The sequence below is a fragment of the Rhipicephalus sanguineus genome, unplaced genomic scaffold (genome assembly GCF_013339695.2).
Source record: "Rhipicephalus sanguineus isolate Rsan-2018 unplaced genomic scaffold, BIME_Rsan_1.4 Seq3003, whole genome shotgun sequence".
NCBI classification, from domain to species: Eukaryota; Metazoa; Arthropoda; class Arachnida; order Ixodida; family Ixodidae; genus Rhipicephalus; species Rhipicephalus sanguineus.
Window position 1 is genome coordinate 1 of NW_023614972.1, and position 19,227 is coordinate 19,227.

A 19,227-nucleotide genomic window follows, 5' to 3' on the forward strand; every position below is an offset into this window, starting at 1 on the left:
TTTACCTTGTGATTGGAGAAATGAAGTGCCAGGGGTTTTGAATGGATTTATCTGAAATTAGCGAAGAGAGGTCTATACACGTCCCCCTGGTGTTGTTGGATGTTATGGTCATATGAAATGCATCTGAGAGCATAACATGCCCCTAGCTGCTCCATTAAAACCAGATCACGTGCCGGGAGAGCGCTGCTCCCGCTGCGCCCCTAGCGGTATTCATTCAAACCAGAGCACGCACCGGAAGCGAGTGCTGCTACCGCAGCGCCGCTAGCGGACTCGGTGTAAATCAGAGCTACGCTAGACGCGGAGGGTACAAGGCTCAGCCCTAAGGTGCTTCGCCCCTAAAAGTACGCCATGCCTGCGCCGAGTGCGCAGCGCAGTCACGGCGAAAGCTGGAATAGCGCCCTTTGTAGGGGCCGTTCCAAACTCTATTGGGGCAACTAATACAAGTACACATGCAAGGTATCCACTACTCCACAAATCATAATTGGGAAGGGTTAGTTGGTTGGTTCCTCAGTATCTTGGCGCAACCCACTTCGAGGTAAGAATGGCAGACTGGGCTTTCATGGCCTATCCCACTTCGGGGGATAGGCCATGAATCGGACGTTGACTTGCTTAGGAAACTAATGCACTTACTGAAGGAAAATTTGAAAATTAAATGTTTAGCCATTACAGATTGGTAATATAAACTCGCAAGATAAACAAAAAAATCCTTTGAGATACAACAACAACAGCAACAATAATAAAAACAAATATGTACAGTTGTAACTAAGACAACTGAATTCAGCTAAATTTATCATTCAATTCTTTTAGATTCTCGTAAAAAATTTGATAGAGCGTAGAAAACGTTTCTGTGGCGAAAACGAAATATGGTTGCTCCAAATGAAAGAATCACCGGAAGTGAAACTGTGCACCCACTATTAGCACCCACTGTGCTAATATTCTTCTTTCTGCAGATCATGGATACCGCTAGGGGCGCTGCAGTAGCAGCGCCCCTACCGTAACTACCGAAAGGGCAAAAATGAAATAAGGGGAGGGCTTTTCGACAATTCCATGGGAAGCGCTTTACTGTTTTGAAGCGAGATCGGGTTGCCTTAGAACGGGTAGTTACAAAGCGAGATTCAGTAAAGAAGAACAATGCACGTGCTGCGGGAAGATAAGGACAACGGCGGAGCATGTTCTGATTGAATGTGTAGACATCCACCCAGGTGTACGTTTGGGCTACGAGCCTACATGACGCCTTGGGTTTTAGAGACAATGAAAGCTGAACACACCCGCGATTGAAATAAGTAAGAGGACGGTTAAGTAGTATTGGTGGCAGAAAACTAGAGAGAAAGGACAAAAATAAATAATGGGAAAAAATAAGGACATTCTGCCGTAAAGGGCACAGAACGGAGCTGAAAACTTAACGTCGTCTTTTTTTCTTCTGGAGTAAAATAGTTTTAATTGAAGTAAAGACACTAGGGCAACGCTAAAAAAAAAAAGGAGTAAAGGTTGTTTTTTTTTGTTTTTTTTTTTCGAGCCTGGTGGCACATTTGTCACCGCCCCGTTATAAAGGGGACGCTCATAGCATCCATCCATCTCCCGGCGCGTGCTCTGGTTTGAATGGAGACCTCTAGGGCGCCTTATTCTCTCAGATGCATTTCATGTGACCATAAACATCCAACAACAACGAAGGGGACGTGTATAGACCTCGTCTTCGCCAACTTCAGATTAAATCCCATTCAAGGGCCCCTGGCTCTTCATCACTCCAGCCATACTAAACAGAATCGATCCATACTTTTCACCTCACTGTCAGCACTGTAATCACGAGCACTGCAATTTCGAACACATGCTCTGGCTCTGCCCCTTTAATTCGGGGTCAGGATTATCAGACAAACCCTCCTGGGAGGCTGCCATGCGCAGCATGGAACTCAACAACCAACTCCTGGCAGTCCAGAGGGCCCGGGACATCGCCGAGAGCCTCCAGCTTTGGGCACCTTCCTGGGTGGAGCCACCTGGCTGAGCTAGCGGGGCCTCCAGTCGCATTCAGCTTCTGCCACTTTTGGAACACATAAAGTTCTCAAAGTCACTCACTCACTCACTGGCTCTTCATTTCGCCGATCACAAGGTGATCGCAATGAAGGCGAAACGAAGTCCGCACTTCAGCACCATATACGCCTTATAACATCAATAAAACAAGATTGTATACACTGTAAACACGTGTTTGTCAAGCAATTGCATGCTCGAGTGGGCAATGTACGGGGGATTGATGGTTAGCCGAATGATCCCCGGTGATTCGCTCACTCATCATCATTCACTTCGTGGATATGCGTGAATTTTTTTGCACCAACTATTAGCACCCACTGTGCTAATATTTTCCTTTCTGCGGATAAACCAGGTACCACATGTAAGGTGTTATGTGCTACACACATGTAAGGTGTTATGTGCCCTTTGTTTACGCTGTATATGGCTGATGAAGATGAAGGATTATGGCTGAACATTTTGTAGTGGGTGGGAGCTTTAAACCACACTCGTTGCGCAATTAGGATTGTGTGACGCCTGCCACACAATGCTCTTCTGCCACGCTATATTACACCTGTTAGCGCGATTCCTCGCCTGACATGACGCCTGTACAGGGTCTTTTTGCAGAGGAGTTTAAAGCACCATCGCGGCTCTGTTGTAGAATATTGGATAGCCACGCAGAGGGCCCCGGTTCCCATCTCATCCATTCCTGGATATCTTTTATTTGTTTCAATTGTTTCTTATTTCCCGCGATTGTGGTTACGGACACCGGCGGCGGCGGTGGAACACCACCACCCTGTCGTTGTGAACTGATAAGAGCTTTCGCTGTAAAAGAAACAGGACAGACAACAAAGAAGTGCTCGCCCCCGTTTGTCGAGATTCTTCTTGTGTCTGCGTAATTTCTTCCCGCTAAGTCTATTATTAAAAATCAGCTCACCACATTCAAGTTCTTCAATGAAGACTCTAATTTCCTATTTTGTTTTGCCGTGATCAAGTTACAGAGCAGCGGGGCTATTCTTGATCAGATTCAAATTTCATCATTTCGGAAAAAGGTCTTATGGCTGAAACCAAGCTACAATGACTGCAGATATATGACTAATAAGTAGACGAATGTCCGCACCGATGTGCCACATGCCTTTCGGAATTTTATGCCAACAAAATTTTCGATTGCTTCGTGAACATCATCTCAAAAAATGTCGTAGTCGGAACTATTGAAGGGAATCCGGCAAGGCAAACTAGTGTCGGACATCACTGCGCTGCTTAAGTTCATTAAAAGTGGTCGATCGCAAACACCCTCATGACAAGTGCATGTGTGCAGCTCGTTGAGCTTCGATTCACACCGTGGAACCACCGATGAGCTATTTGGAAGCTTCTCGCCTTCCTGCGGTCGTCAAAGGCCCCTGATGAGATATTTTGATGTCCCGTTGTCTAGCGCTTGAGCTTTAAGCATCCCGGTTTCTAATGAGTGCGTTGTGGCCTGCACCATCAGAAAGTACAATGCCACATTCCCATGCACTCGCCGCACTCTGAAGAGTCAAACGCCTTGAGTTAGAAAACTGGCGGCTTTAATTCGTTCACGTAGTCTTCTTGATACACATGTTAAGGTAGGCCAATCGGAGTATCATGCAATCCAAGGGCGCTGGAAATCTAGGCGCCTTTCTTGAAATATGGCGCAAGGTGTCTCGCGATTCTTGTCTTTGAAGTTGTAACCGCTTTAGCACTAAACAGCCTCAGTGCGGATGTCAGCAACGGTTATCAGATGCCACGCTTTTCTCCAGGAACACCGGTCTCCTATTTTAAATCAACGTTGAAGTGATTTTTCACAGAGCAAGCGGCTACTAGTTCATTCCAACATCCAATAATGGTGGCGACGTCCGCCGGCGGTACCCTGTCCAGCTAGGCAAAGAACTAGGTCCAAGTTTCGGCAGGAATTTAGCACGGTGATCCTCTGTCTGAGTCAACTATTTTACCACTGAGCCGCGCCAGTTCTCCTAATTGGTCAACAAAAAGAATTTAAAGAGGCTCCATATCGGAATTGGATTCAGATGCGGAACGTTGCAAGCGTGGCGTGGCAGACGTATGGCTTTGCACAAAGCGTTATTTCTCTGTATTGCATAACGGTTGGATGTTTGAAAGCTCCTCGCCCACTACAGAGAGCACATTCCTTACTCATATTCATCAGCAGCCGTAGCATCAAAAATGTCTGCACCTGTGTGGGTGCACATATTTCAATTATATACGCGTACTAAACCTGCAGTTGTCACGCCAGGTGAACTGTGGAATGAACACAAACTTGTGAAACGGCGAAACGTTACAATTAAGGGGATCATTGAGATATGAATGAATCGGACTTTAACAATGGCTTTACAAAATTTTCTCGCCGAATTGGGGGTGAGACATTTTTAGCAGACAGCGACGCACCAGGCACAACAAAGACTCCGCTCTAGGCTCAATCTACTTTAAAAGCTGTCCCTACAGTTCTAAATTTTGAGAGCTATCACTACAGAATAATATAGGCCAAATAAATACAGCTACCAAACCTAGGAAGATAACTACTTCGCCGAGCCGTCTAGCCCTCGACCTTGCATTTCAGGAGGACATTATAATTAAATTAGGGGATAAGAGAGGAAGCACTGTGATTTGTCCTATTACAACTGGACAAACAAGACACACCAGACCTCATTCATTGAAACCAATTTTCGCTAAAACTAAGGCATTTAAAAATAGCTTCTTTCCCAAAACAATAGAGGACTCGAATAGACTTCCAGATTCAGTCATTAGGTCACCACACTTCGTTCAGGCTCTGGAAGAGCATATTTTTTGTTAAAGTAAATGTTTTTTAAGTGCTGATTTGTTTCATTACTATATATGAGAGTAATTAAGTTTATGTGCCCATTGTCTTTTGTTCTCGAGCCTTTATTCTTCTGTATTAGTTTTAGTTTGTACCATTACATGTATTATGCCATCGTTGTATATTTCTTTTATGGGTATTGCCCCTCCTGCTTGGGCCAATTGGCCTGCAGTATTTTGAAATAAATAAATATTAAATAAATAAATTTGGCCAATGGACGAGTGGAAGCACGATATTGCAAGTGAGCAAGACCAAGAACTACCGTAAGCAAGACAATCACCCAACCTGAGATACAGCCTGCAAATCACCGATCGATTGAAATCCTCCTTAGCTGATGAATTAATATCTCTATCAGAATCAACGCTTCTCAAGCCGAACAACTGACCCGCCCGACGTTTTAGACTCCTTTCAAAAATTAACAGAATACTGCCCACCAGTTTATATACCGTCACTATTTCAGCGCAATATTCCAGCCGGCAACCTCGAAACCTGTATACCACTACTATGGCGGCAAGCGAAAAAAACTTACATCATTTACTAAATATACTCCACCCTGGGTGAGAATAATAGAGGACATCAATAGCAAAGGCACCGAAACGTCCTTATCGCCAGACTAGACGTCGCCACCTTAGGGGCCGAAAGTTTTCAGAAGGCGGCGGGGCAGCATCAATACATCGACTGAAAAGAAACAGAAGATGGCTATCGCCTTCGAGTCGTGTTAGGTGAATGCATAAGGGACCGGTGAGTTTTCCTTAAACTCTTTTGCGTCCTAATTTATAAGAAACCGAATGGTTGTAAATTGCGCGCGTAAAAAGCGCCTACTTGCTGGCAGATGTCCATGCTCGCTACATTAATTATCGAAGCATTCAGCACATCCGTCATTTTGTTTGGACACCAAGATACTCTGCATTCCGTATGTCTGCGAGGCTGTCTTCGCGAAGCTGCATGCTTTGCCGGCTACATGACTATTGAAAGTGACTTGAGATGAACGCTGCCTGCGTAGATTCCTATATAGTCCTCTACCTGGTGTATTGGAACAAAACCCATATAAGCTTTCTAGCGAACATCAGTGTCGTGAGAGGTAAAGGGCATTACCTAGTGCGAAACTATAACCCATAATGCCACATTTCGTTATCCTTGTCAAAATTGTAATAGCGGCACGAACAGCGACCTCGCATCTCTGGAGGAGTCACGCGTGCAGCTACGCAGGTGCAAACGTTGTGTGGGAGATGCACAGCAGTGCATCATGGGTCACGCCATGGGCATCTTCTAACAAGTGCGTGCGTTAACGCTCTTGTCGCAGCAGAAGACCCAGCAATGATACATCACCACCATCAGAAGCAGCATCAACGCCTTACTCTTCCATTCGATAAACCTTTGTGTGACTCCATATCAACTGCGTAATGAAAAAGAGCTTTATTTTTACCCAACCAATACGAAGCGTCGTGTCTCAATTCATTATCACTGTTGGCGCCATAACATTACCTGAGGAGCGGTTAACTTAGCCATTTTAAACCCAGACGCTAATTGCACTCTATGCGATAAGTCATTCATGGTAAATAAGCAACAGCTTACTGAAAACGAAAAGAGGGGGAGAGGTGGACACGTTGACCGTCATTTTCATTATTCTGTTGCTGACTTGTAACCGAATGATTGCCAACCTGGCGAAATTCTCATTCAGTTCACAATATATGACGCGGAAATTCGGGCTAGTTGATAGGTGTCGAACTTGTGCATCTTTACAAGCGCAGCGGAACAAGCTCAAAAGAAAGGGACACGTAGAGAGGACGGGCGCTAGAGATCAGCTGAAAATTTACTAACCCAAAAACGATTAAAATGTACACACATGAGCAAACCCTTCAAAAAGGAGCAGACGGCGCTACTAACATTGAAATCTGCAATGTCGCTTCAGATAAGCTATCTTTATGCATGCAACGCCAGTGACGGCGAACTCACGGAGTTGTCAGCTTCTAAACTTCGCGAGAGATTATTGGTCAGCTGCCAGTTCGTAAAAATATCCCGTGATACGTGACACCATAAGGCAGAAAAAGAGTGTTCCACACTCGCCGCCATGTCTGCGATCGGCGCTGCCTAACACTCCTAAGTTAAGTGCAAATGTATGCCCTATAAAGTGGACGGAGGGATGACCACCGCCGTAGCTCAGTGGCAGAGCATCGGACGCGGTAGTTAAAGGCCGGAGGTTCGGTCCCTGCCGGCGGCAAGTTCTCTTTTCGCCCACTTTACTTTCTTCGCATTTATATCCCAATTATTACCAATAATATCCCCTATACTTTCCTCGGCATTATTGTCTGTTAGTTCTGATTATATATATATATATATATATATATATATATCATATATTATATAGATATATATATGGCCGCTTTCCACAGCCATTTTGGGCGACTTCGCAGACAAAGTACTTGTATTCAACATTTTGATCCTCCTCATGCGGGTACGCCAGCCTTTCATCTCGTACAGAGCGGTGCTACCATTAGTGACATAAGTTCACTATTGGAATTCGTGCCTCCGTCAGCGGATACACTCATCCTTCACGTTGGCAAGCAATGACGTGCCGTGTGCTCCGGCAAAAAGCTTTTGCCAGGTACCGTGAGATGCTGCAACTTCATAAAAAAGCAGCGTCCCGGGATACGCCGAATATCTGTCAAGCCTGGTCCTGCCACGATCGTGCAACCGTCGTCACGGTAAGAGGAACCAGGCCTTTGTGCAACGTTGCAACAAGTCTGCACGATTTCTAAACCAGCTTCTTCGGAATTTTTGCCGACGTTCAAAGCTGGTATTCTACGTAGAGCATGGATTCGAGTGGTTCCTTCCCGCTCGCGTGTTCGCAAGCGACGGCCTGCACCCAAGCTTCGAGGGTTTCGCGCTACTTGCCTGTCACTATAGGCAGTTGTGCTTCAAAAATCTACATGATGCGTCATCAGCTTCTTGGGAAAACTGCACAAGCAGTAAAGTGCTTTGTAATGTGTCTAGGACCACGAAGATTCAACTTCATCACGACAATAGTTCGTCATCTGAAAAAGTGGCAAGACACACAGCAAGAACGTCACTGAACGGAAACGAAGCAGCTGCAAGCCACTTAACGACGAGCCGTACAACCGCCGCAACGACAAGCAAGTCAACGGCAAGCAAAGCAACGGCAAGCAAGGCATTGACGTATACACGGCATCGACGAACAAGGCAAAGACCACAATGCACCGACAAGCGAGGCATCGAAGCGATTCATCGAACAAGCGAAGGCATCGACAAGCCAGCCATCGACAAGCAAAGCCATCGCAAGCCATCCACAAGGGAGGAAGCGACTAAAGTTTGTACCAAGAAACAAGGCTGCGCCAAACAGTGTACCTCAACCCAACGCGACCTTACAAACCTGACAACGAGAAACAAGACATCGGCAAAGGACTGACGACAACGACGACAGACAACGCAGCGACTTGGAATGATGTGCCGAACAATCCAGTGACTAACAAGGCAACAGTCAGGCCACCGACACCTCCTCCGGCTCGCTGTGCTACGTCGTCTCAGCCAATGTACCAATTCAGAAGCAAGCGGCCTGATTCTACAAAGGAACCGATGACTACCATCTAGCCAGGGTAAGACCCCCTTTGGGGCCGCCTCTGTGCATTTATGAAGATTAGGAAAGTCGTTGAAAAACGCACTCGTTGTGATCTGCATGCTTCCACCTGAAACGTATATTGCTGCATCTGCAGTGCCTAAAGGTTTACGCCTTACATTAAGGCCTGCCACGTCTGAAATGTCTAACAATAATTGTCGAGGTGGGACAACGCTCTTAAACAAGCTTCACTAGAGCTGACGCGGATTGTTACTAACCATTATGAGTCATCCGCAAAACAGTTAAGAAACAAGGAGAATCAACTTTTTGCCACTCATAATTTTACTGCCGAAGAAAGAACGTTGCTTGAGAATTACAGACAAGAAAAGATCCGAGAACTCAACCACAAGAAAAATAAAAAGTTGATGCGCGACAATATCTGTACTAGCGTGATGACGCCTAACGATGCAACATCTTCGGCACATTCGTCCTCCACAGATACTGGAAATATTGTAAATATTTCTAGTACTACTTTATCGACAGAAGAGTGGAGTGTTCTGTCACGCGGTTTGAAATTTTGTCCTGCTACTGGTGGATACAATGAATTCCAACTAATCAGTGACTTGCATAAATTTGAAAGAAACATGCGTTTACGTGAGTACTTTCATGATCGGCCTACCTCTAACAAGACAACTTATTTTTCTACTAAGCATTGGACTCCTCCTTCTCAGAGGGATAAATGCCTCGGCCTTTATATCAGAGCAGTGCAGCGAGATGTGCTCGAAGAATACAAAGTCAATCGCGATTTCACCGGAACCTGAGCGCCCGAAAGAAGGGAAGCAATGAAAACGCTGGCTAGCGTGACAACATCGTCATCAAGCCGGCTGATAAGGGTGGTGCAATCGTCGTAATGGATAAAACTAACTACCTTCGTGAGGCCTATAGACAACTGAATGATCATGCATTTTACAAACATTTGAGCTACGACCCGACTGAAGAGTTCAAGACCAAGATAAAAGAAACTTTAGAAGACCCTAGTAAAGAAAATAAAATTCCGGCTATCTGCACTAAAATCCCTAGTCCCCTTGAGCCCGGTAGCTGGCAGATTTTATCTGCTCCCTAAATTCATAAAACAAATAATCCTGGCCGACCAATAGTTTCAGGAATAGGAAACTGTCACGGAAAACCTGTCCCGCTACGTAGATAGCATAATCAGTTCCATTCCTCCTAAGTTTTGTTCATTATATCAAGGATACTAACCACTTTCTGTCCGACATAGCTGATTTGCATGTTCCAGATGATGCTCTTCTGGTCACACTGGACGTGGCGTCACTGTACACGAACATTCCCCATGCAGATGGGATTCAGTCCTGTACTCCATGCTTATAACGACTCCGTAGATGACAAACCCGATCGACGATACCACCCTAGGCATTATTTTAGCACTAATCCTCGAGCTTAACAACTTTGAATTCGACGGCGAACATTACGTTCAAACCAGCGGCACCTCGATGGGCACAAAAATAGGTCCTAACTATGCGAACATTTTTATGGGCGTGCTAGAAAACGATTTCCTCGCCACTCGTGATCTAAACCGCTTTATTACAGACGCTTCATCGACGATATTTTCTTAATTTGGCACCATGGTGAAGCTGCATTACTGTCTTTCATTTCTGACTTCAATAACGTAGAACCATCAATTTCCTTTTCCCATTCTTATTCACCACTCAGCATAAACTTCCTTGACGTCACTGTCTCTTTGTGCAATGGTGAACTGACTACAAATCTTTACAGAAAGCCCACTGACCGACAGCGATATCTCCATTTTAAAAGCAGTCATGTCAAACATTGCAAAACGAGTATCCCTTTATAGCCAAGCAATCCGTTTCAAAAGAATTTGTTCGGACGACAGTGAATACACTCGTAACTGTGACCAGCTACGTAAAGCACTAACAGAGCAGCATTATCCTTCACGTATAATTGACGACGCTCTCAAGCGGGCCGATTCTCTAGACCGTAAAGATCTCATCAGCACTGACAAGCGATTAGCGCCGACCTCACGAACTAACCTCATCCTAACGCATTCTGCATCTATTCCTAACGTGTCGCGCATTCTCAGTAAGCACTACACCTATTGACACAGAGCGATCGGCTTAAGAACATTTTCACGGAATCACCAAGAGTGGTTTATCGCCGATCAAGGAACCTGCGCGATATAGTAACTTCATCCAAGACTAAAGCGATAGCTCCTGTTGGTTGTCATCCTTGTAACAAACCACGGTGTAAAGTTTGTGCGCATATGACCACTGCAAAGACCGCTAAAGCACAGCATCTAATTTTTCAGTTAAGATTAACGGAGACTTCAGCTGCGACAGCACTAACGTGATCTATTTACTTGAATGCTCAGTGTGTCACATGCAATACATCGGTCAGACCGAAACATCATTTCGTATCTGTTTCAACAATCATAGAGCACACGCTAACAGTTTGCCACATCTTCCATTGTCTAAACATGTTCGGCTGCCAGGTCATTCATTTGACAAAATCATGGTGACGCTATTACAATCAGGATTCAAATCGCACCATGAATCGCGAAGTTCGAGAATCCTTTCTGATCCATAAATTTAACACTGTATCGTCCGGCATTAACGAGAGCGTAGGAAAAGTGTCGTGTCTTTCTGTGATGTCTTGATGTTCGAATTTGTGTCATAACTTCAATGAAACGCGCCTAACCCAGCTGCAAAAAAGTTTGATTATTGAACAATCGCTATCGTCTTGTCTCTTCACGTGCAACTATCGAGACTAGTGCGGTCAATGGCTCATCGTTATAAGCGCTTGTTCATGCCCTTGATGCAGCTTGATGTACCACATTTGCTTTATCATTGTTTTGTCAATTTTGTACATTCACTTCACCTACATGTTGATGCCCATAAAAGCGGCTGTACGCTTGTACTTGAGCTCGTTCTGACGAAGGCCGTGCCACGGCCGAAACGTAAATGAGTAAAAATATGCAATTTTCGTAAGTGTGCTCCTTCATATCTTCAACTACATGTGCACCGGACCTTCAGAACTTTCTTTTGAATTATATATATATTATATATATATATATATATATATATATATATATATATATATATATATTATATATATATATATATATATATATATTATTTATTTGTAGCCCAGCCATCCGGCACTTTCATAGCCTCGAAGGGACTGAGCAGTCTGGCACGACCTTTGTTGCCCGAAATTTTGCCACGGCGGTAGCACCCACCGACGGCGCAGCGCGAGCATGATAATTTCAGTGCTCGCAGCTGGCGCCTTCGTACCGGCTGCAAAAGACTTAAAAATTAAAGATGGTTGGCCACGTAATGTGCTTTAGAAGACTGCAACGCTAGTTCTTTCGCCTGTATCTGCATTGCGGCCTCACGCACACCTCGAGTTTTTCTCGTCTGTCAGTATCAACAGCTTTTTTTCCTCTTCGCCTAATGCTCATTCTTTTCTTCGCATAATGTTTTCATCTCGGCACTTGTATCATTGCAGCTTTCCCTTCAACAAAATTTCTCGTGGACGAAATGTTTTACATGGACTACTACAACCGTGGGGTACTAATTAGCGTGGCCGCGCTGCTGCTTTCGTGGGTGCTCTTATTTCGCCGATGGTTCTGGAGAAGCCCCCCTCCGGGAACACGGCTGCCTCCGGCAGTCCCTGGGGCCTCGATCACAGGACACCAAGAGATGCACAAGTGTGACTTCTTCTGCACCACCGCCATGAAGTGGGCGAAAGATTATGGACCCGTGTACAGGTGAGTCACGGTCTAAACCTAAATACACATTTATATCCTCACCCTAGTAAGCAGCACAAAAACCGGAGAGAAGCAAAGCACCTTATGTCAGGAGTGCTGCAGTAAATAGAGATTTAATGTAAAACACGCCTGCCTGTACATAAACATGCAAAGAAACACGCGGCCTCAATGCAAAAATGAAGATTGTGCTGTGTATGTGTGATCAATTCCTTGTCTCCACCTTCGCGCTGCTTTCCGCGAGGATATAGTACAAAGTCACCCAGCAACCCACTCTTCAGAAGTATATGGCTTCACGCAAGGCCTCAATGTGGGACCAGGGCCGGATTGAGAGCCAATGGCCAACTGGAGCTGTGCGAGATAACATTAGAAGAGAACAGAAAGCAACACAATCTCGTACCGACGACCTTCCAGCGCGATCGTCAAGGCAAGAGAAGAAAGAAAGCGTTGAAAGCGTGCGACGTATCGCTGTAATTCAGCTCATCCTTGATGGATTCGGGAAGATCTGCGGCAATCGATTCGTGAGGCATCAAATTCGGACACTGGAGTCATTCGATGATCACTTGGAAAAATGGGTCAGGAGGCCTTGGAAGGCTTTGTCATTAGTGTCGCTGTGTCATGGTTAGCTTGAACGTTCTATTAATTTTGTTGCCATAGTAATTGTTTCCTCATGTCAAACCTGAAAGGAATAATCGAGGAAATGTAATTTAAGGGCCCGCAGGGTTTTATTTAGATGATTGAAGAACGTTGACGCATTACATTGGATCAGAAGATATTGAAGTTTCTTTACATTAGTTCACATGTTCGGGGGGGGGGGCAAGCTTTCCCAGTGACGTATTCGAGGTGCTCATTCCATGACAATACTGCAGGAAGAAAGTAGCCCATGTTTACGATATCCTAAGAGAGAACTGCATTGGGCACCGGTAAGAACTCAGTAGTAAGAGGAGTACGTTTTTGATGAAGCGTTTCAGTGAATTTCGCGGTATTCACTCTCATATTGCGGTTCTCGCTCCATAAAACAAGAAGGGATGCCGGACCCAGGAGCTGCAACATATTCGGCAGTGTTGGTTTCTCTCTGTAATACGCATTCAACTGCGTAATGCTGATCCTGCTATCAACATCCTGCTGATAAAAAACAACTAATAATAGCAGACCGCATAAGACGGAACTCATGAGATGATGAGTGCGTGCGGCTTAAATCAATTATAAAAAGCGCCCTAACTACCCTTCCTGCGGAGTGCTCATGGCTTGTGTACTGAAATTTACTGAACTAGCTTCTTGTTGAAAGCAATTTTCTGGCTATCGGAACACTATTTACCTACAGTCCTTCGTTTAGCAGTATGAGCATGTTCTGGCATTTTCATCTTGCGCAGATTAAGGCAAAACCTCGCCAGTATCGTCATCCTCAACGATTTCAATAGCATCAAGAAGTTCTACACCAGGAAGGAGTTCCTCAACCGTTCCCGGTTCTGGGTCATGAAATCAGATCGGTACGAAGGTGCGTACAAATTACACCATCTCCCGCTAAAGGGTACCACGAGGTGATGCGAAGCCGGAGCACAATCGGGTTCCAGTGGCTTTCGTTGGGCATGCTACCGACCTCGCGTCGTGGAACGCGAAGAGGAACACTACGCGCGTCGTGTCTTCCCTCTAGCCTGGCCGTTAATTCTCACAGGGCGAGCGGGGAACGCGGTCGAGAGGCTTGCGAGAGGGGCGCAGCATAGGAGAGAGAGAGGGGGAGGGGACGCGCATGCGCTGGCGCTCATAGCGGCTTTGCGCAGGAGAGAATTTCGGCATGTCGAGCCCGCATTTCAGAGGCGTCAACCGAAGCAAGCGCTGGACAACGCGCGCAGCGCTTACCAGCTTGAAGGAGAGGGGACTAGAGGAGGAGAGTAGCGCATGCGCCGCGAGAGCAGAAGCGAGAACGCAGGAGAAGCGCAAGCAGGTGCTGGGAGAGTAGTGGAGAGAGTAACGCGCAGCTGTTGGAGAGAGGGAAGGAGGAGAGTTGCGCATGCGTAGTGTGAGTGCGGACGCCGACGTCCATGCCGCGGGATATGCCCCCGAGAAATTTTAGCATCTCTTTGGCATCTAAAAACGACTTGACTTGCTATGTTCACACATGGTCAAATTAAAGGCATGGCCAATTAAAAGCGTTAGTGGGCAATACAGCACAGCTGTATATGGCTAACATACGGGATTTCGTGGCGTAAGCGTGAAAAGGGTCGAGTTTCTTAAGGCTCCCCGAGATGACAAGTGTTGAAGTTTGGGCGAGTTGGTTTGTCGTACTTGAACTGGTATAGCGCATTACAGGGAAGAAGAAACGGCCGAGGAGACCGACACAAAATAGCGCTCTGTCCTCTTGTGTCGGTCTGCTCGGCTGTTTCTTCTTCCCGGTAATGCGCTATACCAGTTCAAATTCCCCGAGATGGCGGCAGCCGTTCACGCAGGAGCCAGATGAAATAGAACCGCCAGCTGCCCTGTCTGCTCTCCGCCAAGGCACCTCCACGCCTAGGACCAAAGAAAAAAAATAATGAAAAACAAACAAAGGTGCAAGGGCCGTCTACCCTGACATAAGATGGCGGATATTGCCCATGCAATAATATCTTCCCAGCTATGCAATTGTGCGTAGAAGTGAGCCGAACCTAAGCCAATCGGTCCTGACCTCGTCTTGTAAGCTGGCTCACCTAATTTGAGTGGCTGTGAAGCCTACAAATAAAAAAAATCACAGGATCCCCTATGCATTCACCTAAGACGACTCTAAGGCGAAAGCCGTCTTCTCAGTCGATGCATTGATCTTTCGCTTGGCTACATGTGACGCCATGATGACGTCTTACGGTGGCGTCATCACGGGATGACGATTTCTCGCATCACTCCTGTTGATGCCGACGCCATGGGACGCCGATTGATTTTGGCGTTTGATGAGGCGTTCAAGGCTTTCGCCTTAATAAAAACGTCGCTGGCGTATGTCGCGAAGCGGAGAATTCGGTCTTGCAGGCGGACTTGGCTAGGCTGAATCGCGCAACGTACGTATGATGGTGTCGTCAACCATGTGTCGCAGTTTACTCTGTACACTGCTTGTCACGTTGATAGGCACGTTAACAAACTGGCATTTTACTGCCAAGCAGGCCTCTGCCGTGCCAGCTTCGGGTCGTGTGAGAAACAGCTACAGCGCCAACCCGCCTTTGGGTTGGCTCTCAGCTTTGATAGCCTAAGCTGTTAAGAGCTCCAAACAACAGCTGATTTAGGTGGCAATTTTGTCCGCCGCTGGCGCAGTCCATCGCAGGTACAGCGCACCTCGAGAAATATCCGTAAATTGACTCTGAGAAGATGGTTGACCGGAAAAGCTGTGTAGCACGTGATACAGAGGTGGTAGACAAATTTTATGAAAGGTACAAAGACGCTTCATTCTTTTAAGCGGCGGCGGCTGTCATCTCTACTAAAAGCAAACACGCGCACACACAAAATTATTCTTGACTGGTAGTCACTAATTTCCTTGATCGGCGCGTTTCTCCGCCGGAGTGCGTACCCGGCCTTCCCGTTACGACGAGAGAAGATACATGCAGAATGGAAAATTGCAGCTGGTCTTCCTGTTCAACCAGCGCCGGCAAAAACAAACCTAGACAAACACGAGAGGAAAAAAGACGAACAAGGCGTTCACTGCGTCCCGATTCCTCCTGGCTGGAGCCGCCTCTGGGACTAGGAGTTTGGTTTGAAAACTCATTTTGAATGTTGACTCTGGGCGCGGCTGGGAGAATGTGTCCTGCCTCTGAAACCATCGTTTTCCGACGCTCGCTGCGGCCGGGGAGAGCAGGTTTGTAATGTGAAAAGGCGCGATGAAAACGGCACCCATAATAGGGCACAGGACGAAGCGGTCGCGAGGTGGCCACGTCGTCCTGTGTTCTTCTGTTCTGTGTGCCGTTTTTGGCGCACCTTTTCACATCATGAATCGAAACCAACTCGCCCAACTTGTTACTTTGCTGATAGAGCAGTTCTTGCACAACGGCGGCGCTGCGGAAATTCGGGTACTAGCCGCATACAGCTGTGCTGTGAAAATGGGGTTCGACTCGAAATCGAGCTCTGGCAATAAATGCGAAGCATTTGGTCTTTTCTAGCTACGTATCTATCTATCTATCTAGCCGCCTACGCCTGCACGCTGTCCAGATCGTGTCCATACCTTATATTAACCAAAATTGCCATAGCAGGGGATCAGTGTATGACGAACACGATCCGCTGGTCATAGAATGAATAACGCAAAATCCCTGTAACGTACGTCATGAAACCCTTTCTCTCAGTCTCGTGTGGCACATAGCCGCATACCAGAGTTAATATTTTGCGGGTATGTGCCACAGGTGATACAGAGTCTCGACCGACACAGTAACCGCGAACACACACACATTGAACGCAGGAAAGTTATAATAATACTAATAATGTTCGGGTATTATGTCCCAAACACTATATGTATATCCAGAGACGCTGTAGCGAACCGCTCCGGAAATTTTGGCCATCTGGTATTCCTTAACGTGTACCGAGAACACACAACACACGGGCATCTAGCATTTTGCCCCCATCAAAATTCAACCGCCGCGGCCGGGATCGAACCCGCGAGCTTCGGTTCAGCAGCCGAGCACCGTAACCGCTACACCACCGCGGCGGACGCAAGGAAAGTGAGGAAGCTGAAGACAGAACCGCGCTGGAAGACGCTCAACAGCCATCCACATGGTCCGCAACGTCGACCAGGTGAATTACGCAAAAACCGAGATCAATGCTTCCTACAATAAATGTGCCGAGAGTACCAGGCCTCTCAACATTGCCGGTGACTTCAACATTGATTTATAAAAACCCAACAACGCCTGGTCCTCATACGGCGTGAAAGATGGCTTGGATGTGGGCAGGGCATCAATAAACCTCGCTGCCACGTCCAGGACAGGAGGCATCATAGATCATTTCATCGTAAGAGACATCCGGGATTTCAACCAGCGGTACTATACCTCGCACTTAACTGCACTTAGACCCCTCGTAACCGCGATCACGAACGGATCCGAATAACAAGTCCGGTCCAGCTGCTGGGGCTTACTGATCACAGTGATGATGACCTTGTTCAAGAACTGTCAGGAACCCCTTCCACACATGAACACGGGTCCGTGCGTCCTCCGTAATAACGGACAAGTATAAGCACAACAACTGTAACAACTGCAACAACTGCAACTGTGACGGTAGGGTACGCGCAGTGCGCCTGCGCGTGCCATTCGGCTGTCTATACAACTAGGGAAACTTTCCTGAGTGAAGCTTAGTGCGAGTAACGCCTGTCCTACGCATCTGTGTTCTTTATTTGGCTTTTCGGGTTAGCGCTATACAGTATTGAAGAATATAAGCACTACATATCACCTTACCGCGTCTGGTGTTGGTAACACCCATGTTGCTTTGGCATCGTTACGTAACTGTAAGCAGCTGGTTATGTAATACATATGAAACTCTTCGGCATATGAATGTGCGTATACCACTTCCACATTTCTCTAGCGTCCTTCTGTTTCGGGGCACCATGTGTAAGGAATGGGTTGTGTACGCAATGGGCTGTCTTAAGTTGGCCAACCATTACAAAGGCCACCGTCATAATTCATAATAATCATCATCGTGACCGACAGTATCAACACAGCGTGCAGCTACATAGAGGTACCTATTTCCTTACACAAAACTAGCGGGTACTTCGGTACTTCGCAAGTTTATGACGAATTATTCCAGACTTCGCAAGTGTACTTCCATCAGGCGCTCTGAAGAGTTCGCAAGTGGTTGTGAAGCTGCTCCTTCAGCTTAACTTGTGGCTGTGCTGCCTGTTCCTTATATATATTATATGCTGCTTGTTCCTTTCTTATATATCCTGTTTTTACAGGGCTCGCGAACATGAATGGGACGATCTGGAACCTCAACCGAAGATTCTGCATGCACACACTTCGCGATTTCGGCATGGGGAAGTCGTACGCAATGGAGGACATAGTGGTTCGTTGATTGCACTGACCTTCACGACGAGCTACCTCATTATATTACGCTCATTTAAGAATTGGCATAGCAAGCTTTTATGGTTACAGAGGTACCTTCTGTTTGATGAGAAATGATAGCTAAATGAGCATTGCCCTTTCAGTAAAATTCCCAGTATTTCAGCAGAGTTTCGCGCCCTGCAGTCTATGTGTCGTGGCCGCACATCCCGCAGTGTCTAAAAATAATTACCAAAATTTCCTTATGCCTAAATGTTTTATAAAGGATTCGGATCGTACTTGTAAATTTCCCATATAACATCACAATGCGCTCACGTTCCCAGGCATTTTGGATATTTATATTTTTACTGGGAACCTACGTACATCACCGCCCCGCTACAATTTTACCATAGTATCGGTGGTCTCTCACCCAAAATACCGAAAGTAAACTATGTTCAATATTTTTTTTGCTAAACTGCCAGCTGATGCGTCTGTTTCACATTCACTTACGACGGCGGGCACCGCCATTTCAGAGAGGTGGCGGAACATGCACCAATGTTGAAATCTGTCATGAAGCCTCGCGTTGATAATGATCACAAATTTCTTGTCCCAATGCCCGTAAATTACCACGGCATTTGAATACTATTCAATTTTGTCATGGGATGGTATGTAGTTTTGGCACTCTGCCTCAAGTGTTACGCAGTATCAATGCCCGTGGTTAAACTTTGTTAAGGTGGGCCGAGACATTGAAAAGGAGTTTCAAAATTCGGCTGGACAGCAGTGATAATAAAAGGTATAGCTATATAATTTGCAAAGAATCTTAAAGACAGACAGAATTAGTTTAAAATTGGGTTTATTATATATTTTCTACACGTGTACCTTTTGTTGAGACCTGCAAAGTATTTCAGCCTTGTTCAAAGGTACCAAACAATGATTTACAGAAGTGAAACTAAATTGTGAGCGTACAATGAAAATTAGATTTGTTAGGCTTTTAAGTTGGTCACATGTATGACAATTGCCACAGTGAGTGTTT

The 19,227-nt window shown here is 46.0% G+C and overlaps 1 protein-coding gene across 1 annotated transcript; it reads left to right on the forward strand.

Annotated features, from left to right (window-relative positions):
- The first annotated feature begins 11,965 nt into the window (after positions 1–11,965).
- Positions 11,966–18,236, forward strand: LOC119376969 (cytochrome P450 2C18-like). The gene is made up of 3 exons (XM_037646624.2): positions 11,966–12,228; positions 13,599–13,723; positions 18,113–18,236. Exons 1-3 carry the CDS (start codon positions 11,999–12,001, stop codon positions 18,226–18,228), a joined length of 471 nt encoding a protein of 156 aa, XP_037502552.1. The 5' UTR covers positions 11,966–11,998; the 3' UTR covers positions 18,229–18,236.
- The last annotated feature ends 991 nt before the right edge of the window (positions 18,237–19,227 follow it).